Genomic DNA, 27,710 nt, shown 5'->3' with positions numbered 1-27,710 from the left:
GTCAACTGCGGTTTTGACGGGTCACGGATTTCAAGTAATCACATAGCCATACTCATAGAGTTATCTTTGCAACAATGCAGAAATAGTTTGTTCTTATTTTTCTTCAGAATATTGTTTCAATATCTTTTTTCAAAAATATTACATCATACCAGTGTATCTTCCGAATATCCCTACAATTTATATTGATACTGATTGTTTCCTGATTGTTTATTTGTACTCTATATCTATCATTAAGTATTGTGCCTTAAGATTCTTGTCAAATGTATCTTTTCATGTCTTTTTATGTACACTGAGAGCATAAGTACCAAAGACAAATTCCTTGTGTGTTCAATCACACTTGGCCAATAAAGAATTCTATTCTATTCTATTCTATTCTATAGTATATATGAATCTCGGAAGTTGTATGTATGTGTGTGTTGCAAGGTATATCACAGCTGAACAGGATTTTTTTGTAAAAAAAGTTTTGTAGTTGTTTTTCATTAAATCCAAGAACAGAACTTGTGACTTTGAAGGGATTAATAATTATGTTTATTTTGACAGAGATAGGAATTTGGAGTGACCACTGAAAGTTACATACCAGCAACCTGGATTAATAAATTAATGATTTATAAATGAGATCATGCTCCACTCCCAAGAGAACAGATGCAGTATTTATTTATTGATTATGTATTTTTTATACTTGCCCATCTCAAACAAATGACTGGCAAATAATCATAAAACAATTGAAAATGGTCACAATATAGTAATTGCTATATAGTAATCTGCTGCTGTATTTTGGGGGGGAAGATATCAGTAACCCCTATTTTCATTGTTGGAAGTCTCTTAACGTCAGTACATGAATTGAATGAATATAGCACGTTTCTCAGTGAATTGAGATGGGCTACTATAGAAAACAAACAAACAAATATTTTTTTAAAAGCATGTTGTTTTGCTTTTATTCAAAAAGCTCTGAGGAAGGCATTTCTATGACTGAAATGCATAAGATTTGTCATTAATTTTGCAAAATACATTTTTGCCTGTATCTCTTTCTGCCCTTAATAAGAGCCGTAACAGCACTGGTGCAATGTTTGTTCGCTGCTGACTAAGTCTCACATTCCAGATGGTTAATTATTTTGTTACAGCATATTTTCAGACAAGCCCAGCTTGTTTGTTAAAGCTAACATATTCTCTTATGGTGGACTAAGTTTTTGTGTTCATCTCACCGGATACATGAAATGCATTTGTTGCAAATACATGTTAAAATACATGCGGGAGTGGAAGGGAAGGAAAGCAAGTGTTAGGTAAACAAACCCACATAATGCAATATTAGTAGCATTAATAGTAGAAGTAATAGTAATATTAACCCTTTTATGGCTTGAGGCCAGAGTATTTGAAGGACTGCCCCCCCCTTTTACTTCTACACAGCCCACTAGGACAAGGCGGCAGGGTATGTCCCATAATTAGGGATGTATATCTGGATCCTGAAAAAGGTCTTCTTGAAATGGCCCCTTTTCTGTGAAACATCATTCCCATCTTCCAGGTATGAATGGTCCCACTCTGTTGATTTTCCAAAACACCCTAAAGACATAGTTTTGTAAGCAGGGCTGAGAACCATAAATAAAGATGGAATCAATGAATCGATTTATTTGATTATGTTGCTGCTGCCATGGGGTGGAGGGCTGGGGAAGGTTTTTATAGGTTTTCATATTGTGATTTTAAAAAATGTTGTAGGTCACCCAGAGCCACCTATGTGTAAGTTAGCAATAGCAATAGCAGTTAGACTTATATACCGCTTCATAGGGCTTTCAGCCCTCTCTAAGCGGTTTACAGAGTCAGCATATTGCCCCCAACAACTATCCTGGTCCTCATTTTACCCACCTTGGAAGGATGGAAGGCTGAGTCAACCCTGAGCAGGTGAGATTTGAACAGCCGAACTGCAGAACTACAGTCAGCTGAAGTAGCCTGCAGTGCTGCATTTAACCACTGCGCCACCTCGGCTCAAGTTTGGTGGCCACATAAATTTAATCATTTATATAAATACATTTCTATGCAAATGTCCTTTTTTTAGCAGTGTTTCTAAGCTTTGGCAACTGTTAAAGTGTACAGACTTCAATTCTACAGCTTAAGGTTAAGAAATGCTGCTTTACAATACCAGTAATATGCAGAGTACTATCCAATATAAGAGTGCTCTAGCCACATTGACATACGATCTTCATAATCTTCAGAGATGGTTTGGCTAGCTGAGAAAAATCAGTAATCTATCACTTCTGAAACTTGCACAATTCAGGGAATCCAATGAAGGGATCAAAGAAGTTCATGTCTACTATTGCATTTCAATGTCAGACTACACCTTTCTTCTGCTGAAGGAAGAAGATTTTGAGTGACAAGGCACTGAGAAAAAAATTGCTCCTAGGCCATACATGAAAAGGGAGGTCATTTAAATCTGTATCGGGAATAGCTCAGAACGATCAATATTTTCTTCAAGGCTGTAGTTTCAACGAGTTAAACTATAATTCCAACACTTCACTTTGGTTTTTTTTCCCTGAACATCCCTGTTTTACCAGATCCCTGGATACAATGAAAAAAAAACTATGAAAATTTTTTAAGGTGCAATTAGAGGAAGAACGATGCAAAAATGTGTTGAAATGAAGTTAAATTGCAGATGTCTATCAACCTTTGGACTGTCGCAGGATCGGAATGCTAAAAAAAAAAAATACAAGTTACCACGGACTGTCTGAGGCCACACACGTTAAGTGCGTCAAAGTATTCTGCTAAAACACGTGTAGCCTGATGTTTAGTTCAAATCTGCCTTCTTTAGAGAGATATAAGGCTAAAGCGAAGAGCTTTAATTAACCTCTCGGGGTAAAATACCTCGCAAACGCACACTGGATGTGTTAACAACACCTCATTGTTAACTATCACAACAACTGAGGCTCACTTCCAGATATTCCTACTCGAAGCCACAAACTCCGTTCTCTGTTATATATAGCATCCTTGACACGCAGCGCCAGGAAACAAGACTGAACACTCATCACGTGTTTTGCAGTCACGTGAGTACAGCGCAAATACTTGTTGCTCCCGCTTCACTAGGCCTTTTTATTTATTTATTTATTTTATTAATGGGAATGCCAAGTGCCGTGTTTGCGTCGTAACTGGGGGCGTTGCAACGCAACGGTAGGAGGAGGGGGACTTTTATTAATGGGAATGCCAACTGCCGTTGTTGCGTCGTAACTGGGGGCGTTGCAACGCAAAGCTAGGAGGAGGGGGACTTTCGTGCCGCTTGTTGAAATGTTGCTTTTGCTCCGTTTGCGTTCGCCTCCTGTCAACGGAGGGGCAAGGGTGGAGCTGTCTCGTCTCGCATCGACCTGCCCGCCTTGGGAGAGGGCGCACGTGGGGATGGAGACATTGTATTGCGTGGCTTAATCCGCGGAAAAGAACCGCTTCCCGCAACGTGGCGCCTTCTTCCAGATCGGTTAAACTCACAAACTGCTGACCGAGCATGTTCTTGAGGATGCCAAGCTGAAGAAACTATGCCCCCCCCCATTCCATAATTTCTTACAGGCTCACATCTAGAAAGATGCTTTTTCTGTTGGCTAAAGTCACCAGCGCGCTCTCCGAATAGCTCATGCTTGCCCGGGGAATCCCAACTTCCTTATTTTGACCCCTCCTGGTGTTTTAAAAAGGAAGGATACTATTTGAGAAATTTTAAGCATAGAATATGAGTTCTCCATTGGCTCCCAAGATTGATGGGACTCTCTGAGGGGTTCTTGCTGTTATACTGTTCCTAGTACTATTAGTTAAGGTAATATTTAACAAGTAAATAATCCTCATATAATTTACTAATAAATCATAAATTATGTTTCATATACATATTTGGGGATATTGAACAATTTGAAGGGGCCATTGAGAATTTGAGGACTGCCCTATAGGAACATACCTCAACTAACTCAGTAGTTGACATACACTGATTGGGTTGGGGGAGGACTCTGAGCTTGGTTTCACATTTACAAACGTTTTCCGCAAGGTGTGAAAAGCAAAGTTGAGAGAATCTCGGTATCCTAAAGCAAAGCTTTGTGCATTTGTCTTTAGTGTACGACAGCACGATGGGACATAATAAACAGACTTTCTCAGTTACAACACCTGCTGTCAGAAATTATGTTTCCCCTTGCCCCAAGATTCATATGGTCTCCACCTTGACCCAATTGAAATGGGCTCTTAAAACCTGACTCTTCCCAACACTTTGGGTAGCGTGGTTGGTAGACACTCAGGGTATGTTTGTTGTGGTGGTCTTTTTCCAGATACTTGTTTTGTATGATCTTTGTATTGTTTTATTTTTAGTGTCTTCTTCTTGTATGTCAGCCAGAATTGAGATGAAGATGGGCAGACTATTTAATTAAAAAAATGGAAATAGGGATAGAGAACAGTGGGGAATAATAATAATTATATATTAATATGCTAAGATATATAAAAGGACAGAAAGATGGTTCAGAAAGGAAGGATGATAATAAAAGACATGTATAAATAATGTGAAACATGGAAATAAAATGTAATATTTAGGAATAATAAGGCTATGTTTATGTGTATTGAAATGTATGTTACTCAGTTACCACACCATTCACGCAGTGATATGTATAAAGAATATAAAAAATAAAAATTTGATTGAAAAAAAATAGAAAGTATATTTTAATTCATTTGTTTCTTTATTAAACAAATGGCCACCCAGTGCTCTGGATATGCTGACCACATGACCACAGAAATATCCATGGAGAGCACTGGCTCAATGGCCCTTGAAATAGAGATGAGCACTGCCCCTTATAGTCAGTAACAACTGTCAGAATAGAATCAATAGGAACTCCTTTCCTTTCCCATCTCAATATCCAAAGCAGCATATCCATCTTAATAAATATAACAATCAAAAAAATACTTTCCATTTTTTTTTTACTGAATTACCATCTGACACCATCCCGATTCTGGCTAGCAAACAACATGTGGCTTCACATGCCTTGTAACTATATTCCTTTCTTCTCTGTGCAGATTTCACATTGGCGTCACTTAGAGAAAGATGTCCCAGCTTAAGTTCTGTTCTCGACGATCCCCAGTGGTTTGCTGTAATGGCTGTGTTGCGTCAAGCCAATCTCTTGCCACAAATATTGGACTTGGTATTTATTTTACTCTTCTTCAATGGCTAGAATCTCTCCCCCCACCAAGGTTTATTTATTTTATTTATGTAACATCCAATTTCCATCAAACAGTGTGTTCTGGATACAACTGTGCTTACGTAATCATATTATAAATTTTTGTTGTTATAATTCCATGCCGTCATATTGATAATATAATAACATAATAATATTGTAACATTAATATTTAATATTTGACATCATCCTCTTTAACAATTCTCTTCTTCTTCCAGTTGTACCTCCTCCTCTTTAACTTCTAATATTTAGCCATTGATAAAATATGTTCCATATCAAAAAGTATTCCATTTTTTCTTTATCTTTAATAGCAAATGTTAATCTATCCATTTCTGCGCAGTCTGAAATTTTCTTGATCCCATTCCCCTCAGATGGGATCTCATCATCTTTCCATTGTTGCGCAAATACAATTATAGTTGCAGTTAAAATATGCAAGATCAAGTCTTGCATATTTTTATATATTTTTATCAATACGTTTCAGGTAGAACGCCCAGCAAAAATATATCTGGTTTCAAATCTATATGTTTTGTCGTTTTTTACAGCCATGTATGTATTTTTGTCCAATATTTTCTTGCTTTGGGGCATGTCCACAGTGGATAAAATCTGTAAATTTGGGGAAGATAATATGTACTATTCCATAGTATTATTCCACTATTCTTAATGAAATTCTTTATTGCAGATATTTTAAAGTTGGGCGGCAATGCTGTAGATGCTGCTGTGGCTGTTGCTGCCGCTTTAAATGTTACTGAACCGTTCAGTACAGGGCTAGGTGGAGATTGTTTCTGCCTGTATTTTGATGCAAGGACAAAGCAGGTGCATGGTCTCAATGGAAGGTGAGTGAGAACTAACACCAACTAACAGTAAAGCAAAGGGCTGGGCTCCCATTACCAAGTTCAAGAAGAGAAACAAAACATGCAGACATGCCTAATCAAAATAAAGCATTCATGTATTTATTTTTATTCCGCCTTTGTTATTATTTTTAATAAATAACTCAAGGTGACAAACATGCCGAATATTATTTCTTTCTCCTATATTCTCTTGCAACAACCCTGTGAGGCAGTTTGGGAGAGTGACTGGCTTTCATGCCTAAGGCGGCTTTCTTGCCTAAGGCAACACTAGAATTCACAGTCTCCTGGTTTTAGCCTGGTGCCTTAACTACTAACTAGATCAAACTGGCTCTCCAGGCAGAACAAAAACAGTAACCAAACAAGCAAAACTAATTTAGAAAAAGGAATATTTGCTCAATGCCATTTCCCCTGTGCCTGAAACCTTTCAATACAAAGGCTTCTCTGCAACAAAATTATTTGTTTATTAGATTTCTAGACCAGCTCAGTTGCAGTTGAAAATTAGGGTTAAAATAAGAAAAGGCAATTGAAACAAATAACATTGCTAAAAACCCATCTCAGTGAAAAAGAAAACCTATTATATATGACATAAATATATATTAAAAGCTGGGTAACAAACCACTTCATTCTACGGCTGCTTAAAAAGCCGAGTTTTTGTAGCCTTTCTGAAAAGGAAACGGGATTGAAGCTTCAGGATACTGTTATACCAGGCACTGAGAATTCCTTTGTGATAGAAATAGGAAGGGAAAGGAAAGAATAGGTGAATCGTGTCTAAATGCATTGTGGAAAATATAGCTGAGGCTCTGGATAAGCTGTTTGCTTGGAGCCACTGAAATAAAAGCAGAGAAAACACTTGAATTCAGGACTGATTGAACCTTATTGGTGAATCAGTATTGGGAGAAGATGTCTAGCTGTTTCTTGAAGTGTGGAAAAATTGGTGATAGAGAAATAATACAAATAGATAAATGCACTTTTTCTGAAAAAAAGAGGCAGATTTCCTGGACTGGATATCCAGGGACATTATAATTTAATGAGAGCTGTTAGGCTTGCTACAGTTCTCACAAGCTTTCTTGTATATGCAAATAATAATTGCTCAATTTTTGGATTTGTACCTCCAGGCTTGTATGCCCGATGTCACTTTTAACTTATTTTTAAACTGTCCCTGCTAACGATTTTGTGTACATACAATATTACAGTGTACAGAAAGTTTCATTTGGGAATTTCTTGTATTGAATTAGAAGGTCAGAATTCAGCTGTGTATCTCATTTCCTTTTCTTTTGGTTCTGATTTTCCTATGTCTGAGTTTTGTTGAACTTTTGGGCAGTGCAAAGGGATTGTCAGCCCTTCTGCTGTTGAGCTTCAGTAAAGTAAATAGCAGGATGCTATAAAAGTCTACTGTCAGTTGGGGTTTTTTATTCTTTTTCTGTCATGCATGGTCAAAGGGCAAAGAGTGCTGTCTCTCATAAATCAGATTTAAACTACAACAACAAGACAAATGCATAAAAAACGTCAGCAACCCAGGCTGTATTCATGCACAGCTGAGAAAAAGGGTAGTGATTCTTTATTTGAAGAATCTATTTTCTGAAAAATGAAACTAGTAATTGCCATGAAATCAAAATGGAACTACAGTTGCAGAGAATGTCTACACTGCTTAATACACCTGTATTGATGTGTAACAAAAAATTTCTGGCAAAATTTTTACTGTTACCAGTTTCACAGGTGAGAAACATACAAAACTATTTATTATTTGAAGCATGTAGTCCTTAGTGCTCTCTGAGCTTGGTTATTTGCTTGCAGATCTTTCATTACCTGAATAGGTAATATCTTCAGTGCCAGCTTTCAACCGTGAGCTGCATATATTCTCCTCTATGAGTATTTAAAGAATCACCAGAACAACCAAGCAGCTCTGATTTTATCCCTCTTCCATGTGACACACTCTTTTGTCTAGTTCTCAGGCCATGATTTAAGAACCATGATCTCATTTTTGTACCACAAAATATCCAGAGCAACACACAAGAGATTGAAGAAAGAGAGAGTAACACAAACATTATCTCAATAGTTCTTTCTTTCACCACAATGCAGGTTGGATTCTGCTAAGATTCACTAGGAATCATTATTATTGGAATCATCTTTTCTACCATTGCATATCTTTATGCAATGCAAACATCATGTTATTATTATAAAAAACACAGAAACTTGCCAATTAAAAAAAGTATCATATTTTTCGGAATATAAGACACACTTTTTCCCCTCAAAAAAAGGGTGAAAATCTGGGTGTGTCTTATACACTGAATACAGCATTTTTGGCATCCTAAAACTCCGCTCCTTTTGCAAAAATCGCCGTGCATAGCCTTTAGGAGGCTTGTAGAGTGCTCCTGGGGGCCAGGGAGGGCAAAAATGAGTGAAAAACTGAATGTTTTTTGCTCATTTTTGCCCCTATCCCCTTTTTAGAAAAAAAAACTGCACAATGCAAAAACTTTTTTTTTATTTGCTTCTTCAAATCTTGTTGCGTCTTATACTCAGATGCATCTTCTACTCTGAAAAATACGTTATGTATATTTCTGCAAGGTCTAAGTTGCAGAACTTTAGATATCATTAGATATATGTAGAGTTTCACATAATTTTATATCTATATTTCTTAAATTCCTGTGTAGCACTGAGATGTTAAATAATAATATATAGTATTATAGTAACTCAAATACTGTGTATCAAATACTGACTTATATACATCATACAATATAATGTACATTGCTAAATGTCTACTTGAATGGTATCAAAATTCAAGGTGTACTTTGCATCCCTGGCACAACACAGAAATGGAGATACAATTTTGTCAATTAAGCATCCTGACCCTTGGCTAAAAAGGAATATTCAGCTAACAGTTTTGATGATCTGCAACCATCATAAATACATGAAACACCTCTACTTAGAAAAGCATTCCATATCCTCCCTTAAAAATTAGATGAGTTTCCTCTTTCATTTTTGGAACCAGGGTTTTTCTGAACAGTTTTCGAAAGAGGAGGAAGATGATGTTTTGAATGTTGCTGGAGGGGGGGGGGGGGCTTATATGTAGCTGCGCCGGCCCTGTGGAACGATCTACCCGTAGAGATCTGGACCCTTACCACTCTCCCGGCCTTTCGTAAAGCCACCAAGACCTGGCTGTTCCGGCAGGCCTGGGGCTGTTGATCAATATCCAGCCCCACTTAGACGGAATGCATGATGTGGAATTCTAATAATTGTATCTTATTTTTTAACTTTTAAATGTTTCTTTTTACCTTGCCTGTAAGCCGCCCAGAGTCCCAAGGGAGTGGACGGCATACAAATCTTATTAAACTAAACTAAACTAAACTGTTGGTCCATTTAAATTTTCTTTTTACTTAAATAGTTTTGTTTACCCTTGTCAGCTTATGTCATGTGCTGTTTTTTGTTAACTACTGGGAATCCCTGTAAACTGTATATGAATTTACTGAATGATATATAAGGAAAGGTTATATATTTGATCCATCTTTGGAATGGAGTGGGATAATGGAGGAAAGTATGACCTTTATATGCTACAGATAACGACATTTTTGGCACCTTTATTCATGAGCTGTGAGATGAGGACAACATCATGTAGACAAGGAAGAAGATGGCTAGATGATATGAGATTATGCTGGGGCAAAGAACAAGTGGGATAAGGCCTGAATGAACAAAAGTCATTTTCTAAGTAAGATCTTAATTATACAATTATGTATGAATTTCACATGAGCCAGGCATCCATCTTCCATTTGTAACTGTCCTCTCCCCATAATAGTCTTGAGATGGACTTTAGAAGTGTAATACTAAGAGCTCTTAGGAAAAATCCTAAAATGTGGAGAGCAATGTAATGAGATTAGTTATAGAACAAGCATTGGTTGAAATAACAAAAGTTTCCAGGAATATGAACTGTAATGTTATAGCCTATTTAAATGGCCTGGAAATCACTTGCATTATTTTGAATGGTTGATGCTCAGGGGTTTGCTAAGCTAATTGTGATGCATCAGTCTTTTTTTTAAAAAAAAGAATAAAAGTTGGGTTTTATATGCTTCACCTATGTATCTCTGATTGCTTTGCAGTGGAAGGTCTCCACAGTCCCTCACCCTTGAACTGGTAAAAGAATATGGCTTTGATGAAGCGAATCCTCTGCCTTTTCGACATGCATGTAACATCACAGTCCCTGGTGCTCCTGCTGCGTGGTGTGATGCTGTCGTGGTGTATGGAAGCAAACAGGTAAAGTCTAGCCAATGTTCTTGCTGAAAAGATTGATTACAGATAGTCCTTGACTTCCAAACATTAATTTAATAACTGTTCAAACTTACAACGCAACTGAAAAAAGTAACTTACAATTGGTCCTTGCAGTGCTTGCCCCCCATGGTCACATGATCAAAATTTGGCTACTTGGCAACCGGCATGTTGCAGTGTCTATGGGCCTTTGATCACTATTTATGACTTTTTTGGCTGTCTTCTGACAAGCAAAATCAAGAGGGAAGTCAGATTCACTGAATGACTATGTTATTCATTTAAAACTGTAGTGATTCACTTAATAACCATGGCAAAAATTCATAAAAATCATAAAAAGTCATAAAATAAAATAAGGCACAATTCACTTACCAACTGCCTATCTTATTAATGGAAATTCTGGTCCCAGTTATGGTTATAAGATGAGGACTACTGTGTTTCCTCGAAAACACGACAGGGTCTTATTTTCTTTTTACTTACAAAATATGGCCTTGGGCTTATTATAGGCGAGGGCTTATTGTTTTGGGGCTGCCGGGCGGCTGCTCCCTTGCGAACTGGTTCCCGAAGAGCCGGGCACAGCCTCAGGGGCGAAGCAGCCATGAGGTGACCAAGCTCATGAGCAACTGCCCGGCAAACCTCCTCTCCAACCGGGCAGAGCGCCATTCACTGACCTAGGGGGTATCTCTAAGGCGCAAAGCCACATGGCGCTCTGCCCGCTCCCCAGCTCCCAAGGCTTGGCACATGAGGGATACTCCAAAGGTCAGTACATGGAGCTCTGCTGGGCTGGAGTAGGGGGTTGCGCGAGCGCCTGTTCCGCCCCCAGCAGGCATCCCTCCTAGCCTCAACATGTCCGGGCCCAGGTCTCCCTGCCACAGCCAACGCCGCGCTCTGAGCATAACGTCTTCTCTGGTTCCAAACTCCCAAACTCAGCTGCTGAGTTTTCCAGCAGTGACCGCTCTAGGAGTGCGCTCTATTGTTGTGGGCTGGCTGCTGGAAGACTCTCTGTCCGGAAGACTCTCTTACAGAGTCTTCTAGCAGCTAGCCCACAACCATAGAGTGCACTCCTAAAGCGGCCACTGCTGGAAGAGTCGGCAGCAGAGTTTGGGAGTTTGGAACCGGAGAAGACACTTGGAGCGTGGCGACTGCTGCTGCAGGGAGAGCTGGGCAACTCCCCCCCCCCCCTTCGGCCAGGCAGAATGCCACTCCCCAACCTAGTGGTATCCCAAAGGTGGCAAGCAATGTGAGCTCCTCCCCCGACTCCTGCGGCTTGGTGCCTTCAGGATACCGCTATGCCGGTGAGCGGTGGTCTGCCTGGCCGGAGGCTGGGGGGAGGGGTTGTCCAAGGGGTTTATTTTCGGGGGTGGGCTTATATTTTTGCCCACGCGAAAAATGTGGCAAAGCTTTAGTTTCAGGACAGGTTGTATTTTTGGAGAAACACGGTATTTGTAGTATAGTTTTATTTTTGTTCTTTCATAAATATGTTTGCTTTTTTTTTAAAGTACCTGAATGTGCTTTTCCTTTAATTGCACAGAGTTTCTTCCGCTTACCTAAGTTATGGGGAAGGGCAGGCAAAAGAACAGGCCATTGTACTCTCTTCTTCCCATTTTAAAACTATAATTTCTTTTATGTTTTCAAACTCAGATTATATTCTGCCCATTGTTAGATTAGAATTCATATATATGAAATAAAATCTTAGATTTCATGTACCTGATTCCATAGGAGGGAATGAAGTAATGCCCTTTGAAATAGATCTTGATAATGTTTATTGCCATGAAATAACATATTAATTTATGATTCAGAAAAGGATAATTTGGGCAAACCTTCCAGAAACAGAATGAGTTTTAATATTCTATTCCATTGTATTAATTTTCCAACTGTTTGGAAAGCGCAGTTTAATCTTTTATGTTGATTTACAGTTCTTCTTTACTTTTACACTTTTTATTGTAGTTCATATAACATACTTAACCAGGTCAGCTAAAATATAGGTGACTGCATGCACATGGCACGCTAAGCTTGATTAGTTTTAACTTCAGCTTATGTGACTCAGTGTATTCTGCAAATCTTTATAGCTGGTGTATGCATGTTGATTGATAACACTGCAGTATTCCTTGATTCAGCTTTCCATGGGGCAGATTTTGCAACCAGCAATAGAAATGGCTGAGAAGGGCTTTCCAGTGTCTGAGATTACTTCTTACCAGTGGAAGCAAGATGCTCATGTTCTTCAGTCACCTGGAAATCAACATGGAAAGGACCTCTTGATCAATGGCGAAGCACCAGAGCATGGCCAAGTCTTCCAAAATCCTCTTTTGGCAAACACTTTTAAGGTAAAGAGAGTTGTTCTTCAGTGCCTCTGAAGGTACAGAGCCAGTTATGCAGAGTCCTATGGGATTGGGCGGCATATAAATTTTATTAAATTCAAATTCAAAATTCAAATTAACTTAGTAAAATTTATTGATTGTAAACAACCAACTATTACTATTGGTTATGTCACATATCATAATGATATTCAGGCAGATTGGTATAGAACAATTAAAATATATTTACTTAGATCATATACAACTAAGCCAGGGGTGTCAAACACAAACCTGTGGGCCGGATGCCACCCGTGGGTCGAATGTAGCCCGTGGGCTGGATGTGGCCTGCCGGGTGGTTAAATCCAGCCCACAGGGTTGGCCTGGAAATATCAAAGGGCTGGCCTGTAGTGCCTCTGCTGGCCAAAATGGGCCACGTGCAGCCCCTGAGCGGTCTGTTTTTGCCCTCCATGGCCTTCTTCAGCACTTTGCCAGCCAAAAATGGGCAAAGGCACAGAGGCCTTGCAGAGGCCCCCTTTTTGTGCTGCAGGAGACATCCATCCCATCTCCCTCCCATTCCGCACTCCCCCCTTCTGCCAGCCCACGGAGGAGAACTACAATGCTGATTCAGCCCTTGAAGAAATCTACCCCTGAACTAAGTCCTACTATGATTGATTTGGCCTGGAACCCCCTATTAAACCAAGCCATTATGACTTATTCAGTAATTCATAGTTAAAATATACTGTAGCATTATATACAGTGATACATGCAATCGGTATGAATATTTCTATTTAAAATCAAACCTTTATATTGGTTCCGATACTATGTTTCCAGCCTTTGCTTTGGTAGAAATAGCTGAAGAATAATTATTCAGTGTTTTGGGTATTTTTTTTCTTGGTTAACATCAAGGATTTTCTGAAACATATATGACACAATTGCTCCACATTCTTTTGTGAAAGCTTTTAGAAGTGATTAAGGGCTTCTTGAATAGCACATAACAGACAGAGACTGTTACATTTGGTTTAAAAAAAATATAGCTAATAGTTACATTTTTCATTTGTTTGATAGCTTGTTTGATAGCTTCATAATAGAAGCTTCTGAATTAGGAGAAGGTTGTCTACTTTCCATATACAAAATGATGGACATTGTAGATTGATTCTTGAATTGGAGGTTGATGGATACACATACATGTATGTGCTATTAACTTAGGACCACAATTGGAATCCGAACTTCTATCACTGAGTGATATTGTTAAGTGAGTTGTGCCTTTTCTGATTTTCTTTTGCCATGGTAATAAGGGAATCATATGGCCGCCTTTCGTCATAGACATGTTGGAAGCTGACTAAGAAGGTTGCAAATGCAATTAAGTGCAATTATGTGCATCTACAAGATGCTGCCACCATTTGTAAATACATTCCTGTTGCCAAGTACCTGAATTGCAATCACAGGACCACTGTGATCTTCGTAAGTGCGAAAACCAATCATAAGTTAATTTTTGCAGCAACATTGTAACTTTGAATGGTTGCTAAACAAATGGTTGTAAGATGAGGACTACCTGTATGCCACACCTATATTTTATGTAAACTCAAACACTCGCCCACTCACTAGTGTGTTTATTAGTAGAAATCAGAGATGCTGAGCAGAGTTGCTGGGAAACATCAACCTTAGCCTCGACAATTATGGCAGATGATTAGTTTTCCACTGCTATCAGCACAAACCTAATTTTTGATTGCCTGGAAAAGCAGATGAAATTCAGAGTGTTTCTGCAGGCTGTGTTTTTTGCTACCAATAGCAATAGCAATAGCAGTGGACTTATATACCGCTTCATAGGCCTTTCAGGCCTCTCTAAGCGGTTTACAGAGAGTCAGCATATTGCCCCCAACAACAATCTGGGTCCTCATTTTACCCACCTCGGAAGGATGGAAGGCTGAGTCAACCCTGAGCCGGTGAGATTTGAACCGCTGACCTGCTGATCTAGCAGTAGCCTGCAGTGCTGCATTTAACCACTGCGCCACCTTGGCTCTTGGCTCTACCAACCTAGGGGTCACCCACATCTAGTATACATTGAAATTGATTTAAGAGTTCTACTTCAAAATACATGAATTTCAACACAACATTCAGAATGAAGGTGAATATATGTGTTCCATCATAATGTTGCAGGAATTGCATTGCGAACGCAAAAAAGACTCAGGACAGAATTCCCTCGGTAGAATTTGACCCTCAGTAACTCACTCCCATATCTGGCTCTTTCTGGGTCATTTGGCTGGAAGCAAGAGTTATAGCCTTTGGAAACATTGAAGGCTCATATTTATCAAAAGAGGGATATTTCATGTGATACAGGGAAATTAGTGGAGCATGGCAATAATGTACATCAAATTTAATTTTATTTCCACAGCAATTGAATTTGCTTCCTGGCTAACTTAGTTATAAAAATCGTAAGAGATTAGGTAGCCATGTCTGGATGCTGTTCAGCAGCATCTCTCAGTCTCATTTTTTAGCTAATTATATATCTTAGTGTCCTGATCTGACAGATACCGCTTTTTAACTTCATTCTGAGACTTATGTAATGTTGAAAAAGCATTCAGAGATAAATGCCATAGAAATCAGTAAATGGCAAAAGATAAAATGTATAGATGGTGTCAGATTACTTACTTTTCAAACTATTTTCTGAAGGGAGGAGGCAGAAGCTTATTTGCTTATGCCTTTTCCCCACTCGCATTCAGGTTAATTTATTACATGACACATTAATGTAACAATTTGCCTACTTCTTAATTTCTATACATCTATATATTGTATTCCTTGTATTTAGAGTAGTGTGTAACTTCAAGATAAGAATGTTGGTTAATGTAATAAATATTCAGTCTATTGGTAAGAATTGTTAAATGAAGTATCCTTAGATACTGTATTAAAATGTACAGGAGGAACATGCTGTGATTATATGCTTTGCTTGGAATCATGTTCTGCAGTGTAGGGAATGGAGTGTAAAATGAGGAAGAAGTAACACATCTAAAACTAAGGAGTGACCCTTAGTTTTAGATATATTACTTCTTGAGGTAACCTTCTTCAGGTAACTTCAGGTGACCCTGAGGTAACAGATAAACCCCCAAGTGGCCTTAAGAGCTCTCAGGAAGAGTGGTAATACCAGATGACTGCAAAGAAATTCATCCTTCCAACCTCTCCGCCTCCTCTTATCCTGCCAGAACTAATTCCTCCATATCCCCCACCATCCTGCCAAAACTGGTTGCCTTTTGAAAAAGCACCTTTGAGACAGCTATGACCTAGTTGATTGAGAATCTCCACAGACATAAGGAGGTAAAAGAATTCTGCAACAGATCCTTTGGAAGCAAATTATGGGAGTAAACCTCAATCAAACTTTATAGCCGCATAAGTGCACTTAAGTATTTAAGTATCTTTTTCAGATCAAGAGGCTTTACAGGGAAGAATTTGAGTTTGGTCTCGGATAGCAATAGTACTTAGCAATAGCAATTAGACTTATATACCACTTCACAGTCCTTTACAGCCCTCTCTAAGTGGTTTACAGAGTCAGCATATTGCCCCCAACTATCTGGGTCCTCATTTTACCCACCTCGGAAGGATGGAAGGCTGAGTCAACCTCGAGCCTGGTGAGATTCGATCTGCCAAATTGCTGGCAACCTGTGATCAGCAGAAGTAGCCTGCAGTACTGCACTCTAGCCACTGTGGATCATAAACTTGTACATGTCAGAAGAATAAAAGCAGGGTTTTTTCACATATAAAATTTCCTTTGCCAGTTTTGCTAATATCTGTATACTTAGATGTGTACCAAACCTTGGTCGGTACCAAGTATACCAACTTATGTATATAAGTGCCTACAAATTTTAATTTTAATCTGTAGAGAAATCCATAACACAGGAGCATCGCTTTTTAATAGACTTTGCGTGAATAAGCACACATGCCAACTAAAATTCGACTATTTCTATTACATCACTAGAAGCCAAAATCACAGAATTGTCTGATTTACTTTGGCCATGTCAAGCGTGCAAATTCATTGGAGAAATCAATGAAGTTAGGAATAGTAAATGAAACAAGAACAAGGAGCAAGCAAAGAACATGCTGGCTTGATACATCAAAACTGATACAAAGATGAATATCCAACAACTGAAAGAAGCTGTGTTTGATTGGGTAGCATGGAGAGCACTTGCCTAGAAAGTTGCCAAGAGTAGCACAAAACTAAAAGGTTAAAACAACAACAGTAAAACCTTTGCAAGCAAACGGCCAAACTCAGAAAGTGCCAAGGATTCCTCTTTTCAACCCTGAGCTACATATATTCTCTTCTATTGCTAATGTTATAAAATATGTGACTGTTTAGAATCAAAGTATTGGATGAAACTGTTCACCTGTTCAGCTTCCTTTGTGGCTAATTATATCTTGTTAATATTTAACAATTTGGTGCCAGATGGTAATGCACCACATGGTGAATGACATTCTTATTGACTGAGTATGTGGAATGACACATGCCGTTTTGTCTTGGTACCAGGTACGAACAATTTGCCATCCCTTTTGAATTATTGAGATTGACGTGGCTTTTCCTTAGAATTGGGTCAAAGGAAGGCAGTTTCCTTTTGTATACATAAGCATTCCTTGTATTCTTTGCCTTTGGATGAAGCTACTGACGTTTGCATGCTGTATAATAGTATAGTGATCTGGTACACAATTATGTTTTATTGCCCCAATGAAAAATTGTTCCTCTTGAGGCACAGCTATTTTTGGGTTTTTGTAATTTAGAGCCTTTTTTCCTCCAGGAGTTAGCAAAATCTGGCAAAAGAGGCTTTTACGAAGGCCATGTGGCTAAAGCAATTGTGGATGTTATTCAGAATAATGGTGGAGTAATGGATTTAGGAGACCTGAAAAGTCACGTCACTGAAAAAGTTAAGCCTATTGTCACAAATTACAAGGTATGTTTGAATGTTTATTACATACTTGTATGCCGCCCTATTCCTGAGGGACTCAGGGCGGCTAATAAACAAGGGGGGGGAATACAACAACAAACAAAGACAAAAACAAATACAAAAAACAGATTAAAAACAACGCAACAGTCGCAACAATTCAAGTGGGGCTGGGAACTCATCAGCCCCAGGCCTGCCGAAACAGCCAGGTCTTGATAGCTTTGCGGAAAGCCTGAAGGGTGGTGAGGGTCTGAATCTCCATGGGGAGATCGTTCCAGAGGGCCGGAGCAGCCACAGAGAAGGCCCTCCCCCGAGGGGTCGACAGTCGACATTGGCTAGCGGATGATATTCGGAGGAGGCCTAATCTGTGGGATCTAATTGGTCGTAGGGAGATAATTGGCAGGAGGGGTCTCTCAAGTACCCAGGTCCAATACCATGTAGGGCTTTAAAAGTAACGACTAGCACCTTGAAGCGCGTCCGGAGCCCAACAGGCAGCCAGTGCAGCTCGTGGAGGATAGGTGTAACGTGGGTGTATCGAGGTGCACCCACAATCGCTCGCGCAGCTGCATTCTGGATAAGCTGAAGTCTCCGAATGCTCTTCAAGGGCTGCCCCATGTAGAGCACATTACAGTAGTCCAGTCTTGAGGTCACAAGGGCGTGAATGACTGTTCTGAGGGCCTCCCAGTTCAGGTAGGGACGCAATTGGTGCACCAGGCAAACCTGGGCAAATGTCCCCCTGGTCACAGCCGACAGATGATGTTCTAAAGTCAGCTGTGGGTCCAGGAGGACTCCCAAATTGTGAACCCTGTCTGAGGGGTGTATAATTTAACCCCCCAGCCTGAGAGATGGAATACAAGGCCAATCTTTGGGAGGGAAAAACACAAGCCACTCGGTCTTGTCGGGATTGAGTGCAAGCTTGTTCACACCCATCCAGACCCTGACAGCCTCCAGGCACTGACACATCACTTCAACTGCTTCACTGAGTTGGCACGGGGCAGACAGATACAGTTGCCAGACTTTTAAAAAATGGTATGGAAAGATAATAACCACATGGATGTTTATATTATTCTTCATAGGTTTTTCTCAGAGGTTTAAGAAGTAATTTGGTTTGATTTCTAAACATGGAGAAGTTGTTCTTAGCCTATCTGAATCATCCTATAAAGTCTTGCAATATTCGATTGTGCAGCTTTCCAACATGTATGATGTTGTTCTAAAGAAACTATACAAAATGGCACGTGGTCACAATACAGTTGAAGTTAAATGGCATGCAAGGCTTGAACGATGTGGAAAGGTGTAGTGAATGATACTGATGTGAACTAGATTTAGTGAGGTTTTCCTTTTCTCAAATCTTCTGCCTTTAACTTTTTAGTTTATTATTTTTGAACCCTTTCCATGCTCTGCATAATGAATGGATGCATGACACTGTCCAGAAAAAATGAGAGATTTGAAGGGCTGCCACAAACAAGACAGGGGAAACTTATTTTCCAAAGCACTAGAAGGCAAGGCAAGGACCAAAGGATGGAAACTAACCAAGGAGAGAAGCAACCTAAAACTAAGGAGAAATTTCCTGACAGTTAGAACAAGCCACCAAAGGAACTGCTTGTCTTCTGAAGTTGTGGGTGCTCCATCAATGGAGGCTTTTAAGAAGAAACAGAATAGCCATTTGCCTGAAATGGAATAGGGTCTTCTGCTTGAATAAGTGGTTGCATAAGAAGACCTCCAAGGTCCCTTTCAACTCTGATCATATTCTTTGTTTAAACTGGAAGTTGAAGAAATGCTGTACTAGTAAAATGTACCATCAGCTGTGGAATAGTAGTAAGCTGACAAATCATTGTCACTTTTAACACATAGTAGCATCATGAATACAATATAAAATACACATTTTTTGCATATATGTATACTTATCTGTCCATTTATGTTTATTCCATTACAGAAAGTCCTCATTTAGCTACTGCCTCGTGTAATGAACATTCACAGTTATGATGGTGATAAAATTGTGACATTGTGATTAGTCCTCATCTGTATGACCTTTGTAGCTCTGTAAAGCAAAGGAAAGCTGAAGTAACATCATAAAAAATGTGATGGTTCATGCGACTGCTTCACATAAAAACAGAATTCCTTGTCCCGATTATCACTAAATAGGACTATTTGTGTTTTTGTTATTAATTGCTAAAGATTAAAGTCAAAATTTAGTAAAATGCTTAAGTTAAATGGGACTTTACTTTAGAAACTGGATGTAGACTAAAACCAAAAATGTGAAGATCAGGAGACTGTTCTGTGTGGTGATTCCCTTTTTGTGTTTCTTCCACCTTAGAACTTTCCACAAACAAGAATATTTGACTCAATCTGTTTTTCTCTACACTTCAAAGGAGTTATTTCCAGTTATGTAGCCAAGTCTAGAAAGAAAAGGAATTTTCCTTGCCAAGTCATTCTTGGGTCTTCACTCCTGCCTTTGTTCTATAACCTCTTTGGTGTTCTTCCCCTTAGCACTATAATAATACATCTTTGGCAAAGATCCATATCCTGAATACAAATCTTGCAAATTAAATTCAGCTTTGATAGTTTTCCATGCAAAAGAGAAATAAAAGATTGGAGTTCAAAACTTTCTGTGAAGGGTGTCTTGCAGTTGATGTAAATAGAGTGATATAAAACAAGTGTTCCTCAAAACTAGCTCCAGTGTTTATGTACAATTTTATGCCTCTCTTTGAAATTATACACTAAATGCATATTGGTATGCTGCCATTGCTGTCTTAAAGGAGACTTGGTAATTTAAATTTAATCCCCCCCGGGGGGGGGGTACTGGATAGTGTACAATAACATATTAAAATATAAAAACAGTATATAAAAACTAAACATTTAGAAGGATTGAAGGATGATTAAACACAGTTAAAATTAGTTAAAAGATGAAGAGAGGGTTATCAAGCAGCAATCAGCCTCAAGCTGCATGCTGTTCTGGGCGTCCCCAACCAATACAGATCCTGCATCAAGATTCCTTCTTCAAACTTCAAATACTGTCAGCTTTAGCAGGTAGGCTAGACAGGAAACACAACCAGATAAACTAATTCTACTTTATTGTAAAGCTACATGAACAGAATTTCGCAACTCTGAAAGTACAGTTCTCCTACTGTCACTTTTACAGCTGGAAAGCTTCGGGAGGATTCCTTTGGAGCCTCTTATTCTACCCACTATGTAACTGTGGGCTGTGCTGTCTGACTGTTCCCTAGACAACATCTCTTTGAGCCATCTCCTAAGGTCTTTACCACATTCCATTACAAATCCCTTACAGAAGAGTCTGGTCTTGACGGCTTCCAAAACATTAAGGAATATGTTTTGATGTTCTATAAGAAAGGGAAAATATGGTGATACACTTCAAATTGTTGTTACATAATTCATAAGTATATCTCACTTAGCTTTATAATAACTATATTATGAAACATATATGTGTGTGTGTGTGTGTGTTGTATTTGTTCTGATAAATAAATAAAGGGAGATTAGTATAGATCTATTTCAAGCTATTTAGCTCTCATCAGCTAGCCATACCCTTACTGGGATTCGAACCTGGGCTGTATTACATATTAGGCAGATGTATTAACCACTAAGCCACAGGCTGTCCTCCGTTATCAGCTGAGCCAGGGAGAAAGGTATATATTTAAAGTCACAACCCCTGGTGTGCCCAAATATGGGAGGAGTCCACTACTTCCATTCTTCCATTCCATTCACTCCAGGCAACAGTAAAAATATTGGGTTTCTGTCTAGATGGTCTCTTATGACGAGCCGATGGACAGAGAATGGAAGTAGTGAACTTCCTCCCATATTTGGGCATACCAGGGGTTGTGGTATAGGTTGTGGAACCTATATATATATATATATATATATATATATATATATATATATATATATATATATATATATATATATTCAATATATATATATATATATATATATTCTATATATTCTATATATATATATATATGTTCGATTCCCGGCAAGGGTATGGCTAGCTGATGAGAGCTAAATAGCTTGAAATAGATCTATACTAGTCTCCCTTTATTTATTTATCAGCACAAATATAACATACATACATACATACATACATATATATATATATATATATACACACACACACACATACATACATACATACATATACATATAACATATTAAAATATAAAAACTAAACATATATTATACAGTTGATCATCTTACCCAAACAACTTCAACATCTTATAAGGATTAAACACACATAAAAACCCACAACATAAAATCCCAAACATCTAAGGATATTGGTAGCTCAGGAATGAACTGTGGGACTTGTGATACTCATTGAGCTGGGTTATTTGTTTGCTGATGTTTTATTATCCAACTCATCATTAGTGCAAGGGCCAAGAACTCCACCCAAGGATAAACAATAATTACATTCAGGGCTCCCTCATCAACCGCAGACTTCATCCTTAACCATTTTAAACTCCCAGCATTCCCTTTTTAAAACATCCTTAAAGTTTTCCAGTAAACTTAGTTGAATTAAAATTGTAAGATACTCTTAGCCTTTGATTTGTTTATATGGAATATTACAACTGTTTATTCCAGAGCTCTAGCAAATAATTATTATAAAGGATAACTAATATTTTATTGTTTAGATGAATTCAAACAAAACATATTCCAGTCTGATAGTAATTTGCAGGAACTTACTGGACTAATGAAATCAGAATACGCCTTTAATTGAATCTATTTTCAATTTTAGACAATTTACATTTCTCTTGTAATAAAAGATTTAAAAGCTTGACTGACAATAGGTTGATCTAAAGTATAAATACCTCTAGTTTCCCATAACATGTTAATGACTTCTTTCCAATATTTTAGTTATTGTGTTATGAAAAGAAAACAGAACTCAGTGATATGACAATATTGAAATGTATAGAGAACATATCAATAAAATTTAGTGCATGTGGTCTAAAACACTAAGATTGAAGGCTTGGACATTTTTATTCTTCAGGCCCAGTGAGATGAGTTATAGGAAATATATGAAAATAACAATAAAGCAAGGTGTAAATATTTTTAAGCTTTCAAATCGATTTTGTAGCAGACAGTCTATATAATTCATAATACAATTCATGATAGATTAAAAAAAAGTTAAAGGAGTCTCTGAGGTTTTACTCTGCTAGTCATTGCCAACTGTATGGGGCAGTGTTCATTTCTGTTTCAAGGCCATTGAGCCAGCATTGTCCAAAGACATTTCTGTGCTCATGTCCTGCATGACGTCATGGAATGCTGTTACCTTCCCACCAAAGTGGTACCTATTTATCTACTCACATTTGCATGTTTCAAACTGCTAGGTGAGCAGAAGTTGGGGTGAAGATGGGAGCTCACCCCTTCACATGACGCTTAACCACTAACCCACTCCCTAATTCATGGTAGCCCCCCCTCTTTATATATATACTATATGTATGTATGTATGTATGTATGTATGTATGTATGTATGTATGTATATATATATATATATATATATATATATATATATATATATATGCATGCATGCATACATACAAACAATACTAAATACATGATAAAATTATATAATTATGAATTATATAAGGTATAATATAATTATATAATTTATAATATATTATATAATTAATAATACAAAATTCAAAATGACATATAGTACAGGACCCATATTATGATATTTGTTAAAAAGTTATTCTTCATTAAATGCAAGGTGAGGTAAGTGATAATTTGGAGAACTGAATTAAATAAAAGATGTAATCAACATTTTAGAGTTTCAGAGTGCTTATATTACAGAAGAAAAGTGAAGGCAGTTTCTCAGTGATTTGGCAAGTGTATAAATCTGATTATTCAGCTCTTGCTCTTGGATATCAAATAACCCGCTAGCAGCTTAGAATGTAACAGCTGTCTGGCTACTCAGTATAGTATAAGAAACCATGATACCAAAAAAACTCACATTAGAAAAAGGAATGCTTATATATTATATAATGCTTATTTTGTTTTCCCCAAAATAAGATCCAACTAGAAATTAGCCCTAGCATGATTTTTCAGGAAGTTTGCAATATAAGCCCTATCCCCAAAATAAGCCTCAGTTTAGATCATCAGCCAAACGGATGCCTTTAGTATCATATTTCCCCGAAAATATGACAACCAGAAAATAAGCCCTAATGCATCTTTTGGACCAAAAATTAATATAAGACCTAATCTTATTTTCGAGCAAACACGGGTAACTAATTCTTAGTAAAAATGTGCCAGGTTCATCAATCATGCCAAAAATGGTATGTTTTAAAAGCCAAGTGTAGTATTACATCTATTAGTCATGTTAGAATCACAAAAACATTAAAGAACGATGGGTTTAAAAGAGGTGCAAACAATTGTTGGTTAATGAAAAATGTATTGCTAATAGTTGTACCTTATCCCAAACCCTCTGTATTTTAAAATAATTATTTGACTGTTTTTAAAATCTATCTTTCTAGAAGTTGTCAGAATCTACTAGAAAGATGCATTTCATTGTTAACTGTCTTTGTGTATATATAGGATCTTCAGAAAGGTTTTAAGAAACCTGAAACATATTTAAAAATATTTAGGGGTGATTGTTATGAGCAAGTATTGACACGAGCATATAATCTATTTAGGAATTTAAATACATGCTACATTGATGCATGCACTGTTGCTTAAAAATTAATGACATTTGATGGATGTTATGTATTTGCATCATATATTTCATGTGTATATTTTTATATTATTCCCATTAAGAATAAGTAATAATATATGTTAAAGTTTTAGTATTTCATTAGTTGAAAATTTGATTTTCATTTAAAACAGTATCAGAAAATTTCTTTCTTTGGTTGATAGTCAGCATTAAATAGTGTCAATCATTTTTTAGGATATGAATATTTGGGAAATTCCTCCAAATGGGCAAGGAATCACAACTTTATTAGCCCTGAATATTTTAGAAAATTTCAATGTCAAAGGTATGGTCAGCTTCTAATTTGTACATATCTGTTGTTTCTAATTTTAAAAAAAGCCAGAGGTTTCTACTTTAGGAAAAGAAGAGAAAAAAACACACATTTTTGTCAAAAGGTTTATATTGAATGAATGATCATTGAGAATGAGACTTTAAGAGACATTATAGGATTATACAAAAGATTGACAAAACTTGCCATGTCAGCAACTCTAAAAACTATTAGCTCAAAGCAATAGAAACAACACATTACTAGAGACTAATAATGGGAAACTGGAGGGAAAAATTGAGAAAATAGTAATGGCAAATTTCTTCTGTATCCGAGTTAACAAATTTAACATATCCATTTAGCTTCCCAGATTCACTCAATTTGTGGGTAACTTTATTTATATAAATAACAATATTGTTCATTCAAACATAGAAACTCATAGAAACTCGGAGTCTGGTGGCAGCTCCAACAGCTCCTGCTGGGCCACAACACATATCAATTAATACAGGAGGCAATTAAGACTTTTTAAAAAGAATGTTTTGTTTTTATATTATAAAAATTCCTAATTGTGCAGCAATATACGTATATAAAATTATTTCCATTGTAATTTAGATCCCAATCTAATTGTAGCAATATATGTAAAATTACTTCCATAAGGAAAACAAAAAATGATCATTTTTGATAAATATATGTAGTGTTACCCGCCTAATGTACACCTTCCAACTCTCCAGGTATGTTCAGAGTACAATTCTAATCTAGCCCCCTATTATGATGATCCAGATGATTATAAGATAAATTACAGTTCTGAAATGCTGCTTGTGGAGAGTATGTTGGTGAGGTCACCGGTGAAATTTCCTAAGACTATAAGAAATACTTGTGAAATCACAGACTTCGGCCCTCCTAGCCTGAAGTATTGACTTTTTAAAGTATATCAGTGGCTTTGGAAAGAGCATTAGTGTAGTGCTAAATGCCACATGGAAAATCCTGTCTTTCTTGGAGATTAGCTTTTATGGACTGATTTTATTAACATTTTATCTCATATATTGTAAGCCAGCTGGAATGAGAAGAGCAGATGGCACATACATTTTGATAGCAAATGCCAAAGTTCAAAGACAAGAGGAACAAGGAGGAAGATCTATCAGAATCAGCAATAAAGGCAGAATAAAGGTTGACCTTAGAAGATGATGGAGCAAAAAAAAAGAATGGCACTTTTGTCCTAGGCTGTCCCTATATAGGTCTGTTTTGATTTCTCAGGGAAATATTTTTCCAAAATCAGGAACTGAGTGGTACGATAGAAGGGCCAAAATAAGAAGTGGACCTGGGTCAAACATGAAATTGAATTCATTTTTAAATTTAATTTAAATTAATTACATACACTTAATATGACTACTTTTCATTAAACCCATAATCTTCCCCCCTGTCAGTTGGAAAAAACTGGTCACAATTTCTGAAGATGCTCTGGTGACGATGGGGCAGATCCAGTGCATCATTAAATTTATATGCTGCCCAGCTCCCAACAACTCTGGGTGGTTTACATAATCATTAAAACATTTTTAAAGGAAGAAAAAAAAACAAGAGATAACAAAGATAGCAGAGATAGAAATCATAAACAGGAACAAAGAAAATGAAGGAAAGAGGATTCAATCACACTAACCAAATGTCTGGGGAAAGAGCATCCTCTGGTGTAGAAAACAATGTATGAATCAGTTCACTGTTTTTCAACAGTAAGTACTGTACACACAATTATACCTCTATACATATGAAGGATTTTATGAATTGCAAACAATAATTTGTGTTGGTTTATTTCTGCAGATCTGGACCATAATTCTACTCATTACTTGCACGTTTTAATTGAAGCATTCAAGCTGAGCTTTACTGATAGTTTTTGGTTTTGTGCTGATCCGGAAAAAGGAACAGTGCCTACAGCACAGCTCCTTTCTAAATCTTATGCCAGAGACCGTTCACATTTGATCAATTTACACAGGTAAGCTGTCCTCCTGTTTGCTTTTATAAATGCCACTACTTATTAATTAATTACTAAATATCAAACAATACCACAGAGTTAATTATTATTGGCTACAGCTTTCTTTTCAAATAAGTTAGGTTAATGATTGCCAGCTGTCCCAGGTGCTTGGCTATGTTGGTATTGATGTTTTTCTCCAAACTGCATGAGCTGCTTTCAAAACAATTTTGCTTCATAATTAATTTTAGATAGGTTGGGAGTATCTACACTTGGAAAACCTGAGAATAATTCTTCATAAGAAAATAATTCTTCATAGAAGTTGCAGAGTTGGCATGGGAAACTCGGGTTAAGGTCCACCCTCTGAAATTGAACCTTACTGGGGAATTTTGGGTGAGTCATTTTGGCTCTATGTAACCAACCTGACAGGATTATTCTGAAGAAAAATAAGAGGAAAGCATTCTAATCTACTCTAGTCTAATCATCATCATCATCAATCATCATCATACTACAATAGTCTTCACTGAACAACCAGAATTGGGACTGACAATTCTCTCAATAAGTAATATGGTCACTTGTGACTTGTGATTTTACTTCTTCGTAGACTGTACATGTTGGAAGCCGGCTGTGAAGATCACAAATGGTGATCACATGCTTGTAGGATGCTGTGACGGTCTTAAACACCCACTGGTTATGAAATGCCCAAATCATGGTCCTGTAACTGAGGGACACTGTCCTAAAAGTGGGGACACAATTATAAAGTTTCTTTTTAAGTGCTACTGTAATTTCGAATGGTCAATAAACAGGACAGTCATTAAGCAGGGAGAACTTGTGTATACCCATGATGCTTCTACATTGCTTAATATACCAAATACAAAGTTTATTTTTTATCAGGAATAGTTTTATAGGAAAATTAGATGAAATGCATGAGGAAGTAAGGTATATGCATTTAGGTTGGACAGAGGAGAGGATAAAGAGGACTGTGAAGAAGTAAGTGTGCTTTATTAGTACACACAATCTAAAGAATAAGATACAATAGACTATCTATTTTTTAATGAAAACTTAGTTTCAAGTCAAACCCTCTCTCTAAGTAAAAAGCCCACTACTATCCACTTATCCTCATTTATTCTTTTCCAGTTGACCTTGGGTATCTCTAGGGTTTTATCTCTGTCTCCTCACTGACCCCGTAGACTGCTGCAATTGACATTTTACAGCACTGAACATGTTCTCTTTGGATTTTGTGTGAAGGGGTTGCCCCCTTAAGTTGCTAGTTTTCAGAATGCACATTTAAACATATATTTTTTT

General features: G+C 37.5%; 1 protein-coding gene across 5 annotated transcripts in view; it reads left to right on the top strand.

Moving 5' to 3' along the window:
• LOC116514268 (glutathione hydrolase-like YwrD proenzyme) overlaps positions 1-27,710 on the top strand; it is a 36,178-nt gene that overhangs the window by 855 nt on the left and 7,613 nt on the right. Inside the window, exons 1-8 of one of the 5 annotated variants that reach the window (XM_032225781.1) lie at positions 2,594-3,029; positions 5,014-5,138; positions 5,851-6,004; positions 10,111-10,264; positions 12,391-12,597; positions 17,346-17,498; positions 24,379-24,466; positions 26,258-26,429. In XM_032225781.1, the coding sequence (XP_032081672.1) occupies positions 5,042-5,138; positions 5,851-6,004; positions 10,111-10,264; positions 12,391-12,597; positions 17,346-17,498; positions 24,379-24,466; positions 26,258-26,429 (1,025 nt within the window). In that variant the 5' untranslated portion in view covers positions 2,594-3,029; positions 5,014-5,041. The other 4 variants (XM_032225780.1, XM_032225782.1, XM_032225783.1 and 1 more) reach the window with 4 other exon arrangements.

The sequence above is a fragment of the Thamnophis elegans genome, chromosome 10 (assembly GCF_009769535.1).
Source record: "Thamnophis elegans isolate rThaEle1 chromosome 10, rThaEle1.pri, whole genome shotgun sequence".
NCBI classification, from domain to species: domain Eukaryota; kingdom Metazoa; phylum Chordata; class Lepidosauria; order Squamata; family Colubridae; genus Thamnophis; species Thamnophis elegans.
The sequence above is the reverse complement of the archived record's forward strand: the minus strand, read 5'-3'. Positions and strand labels throughout refer to the sequence as shown.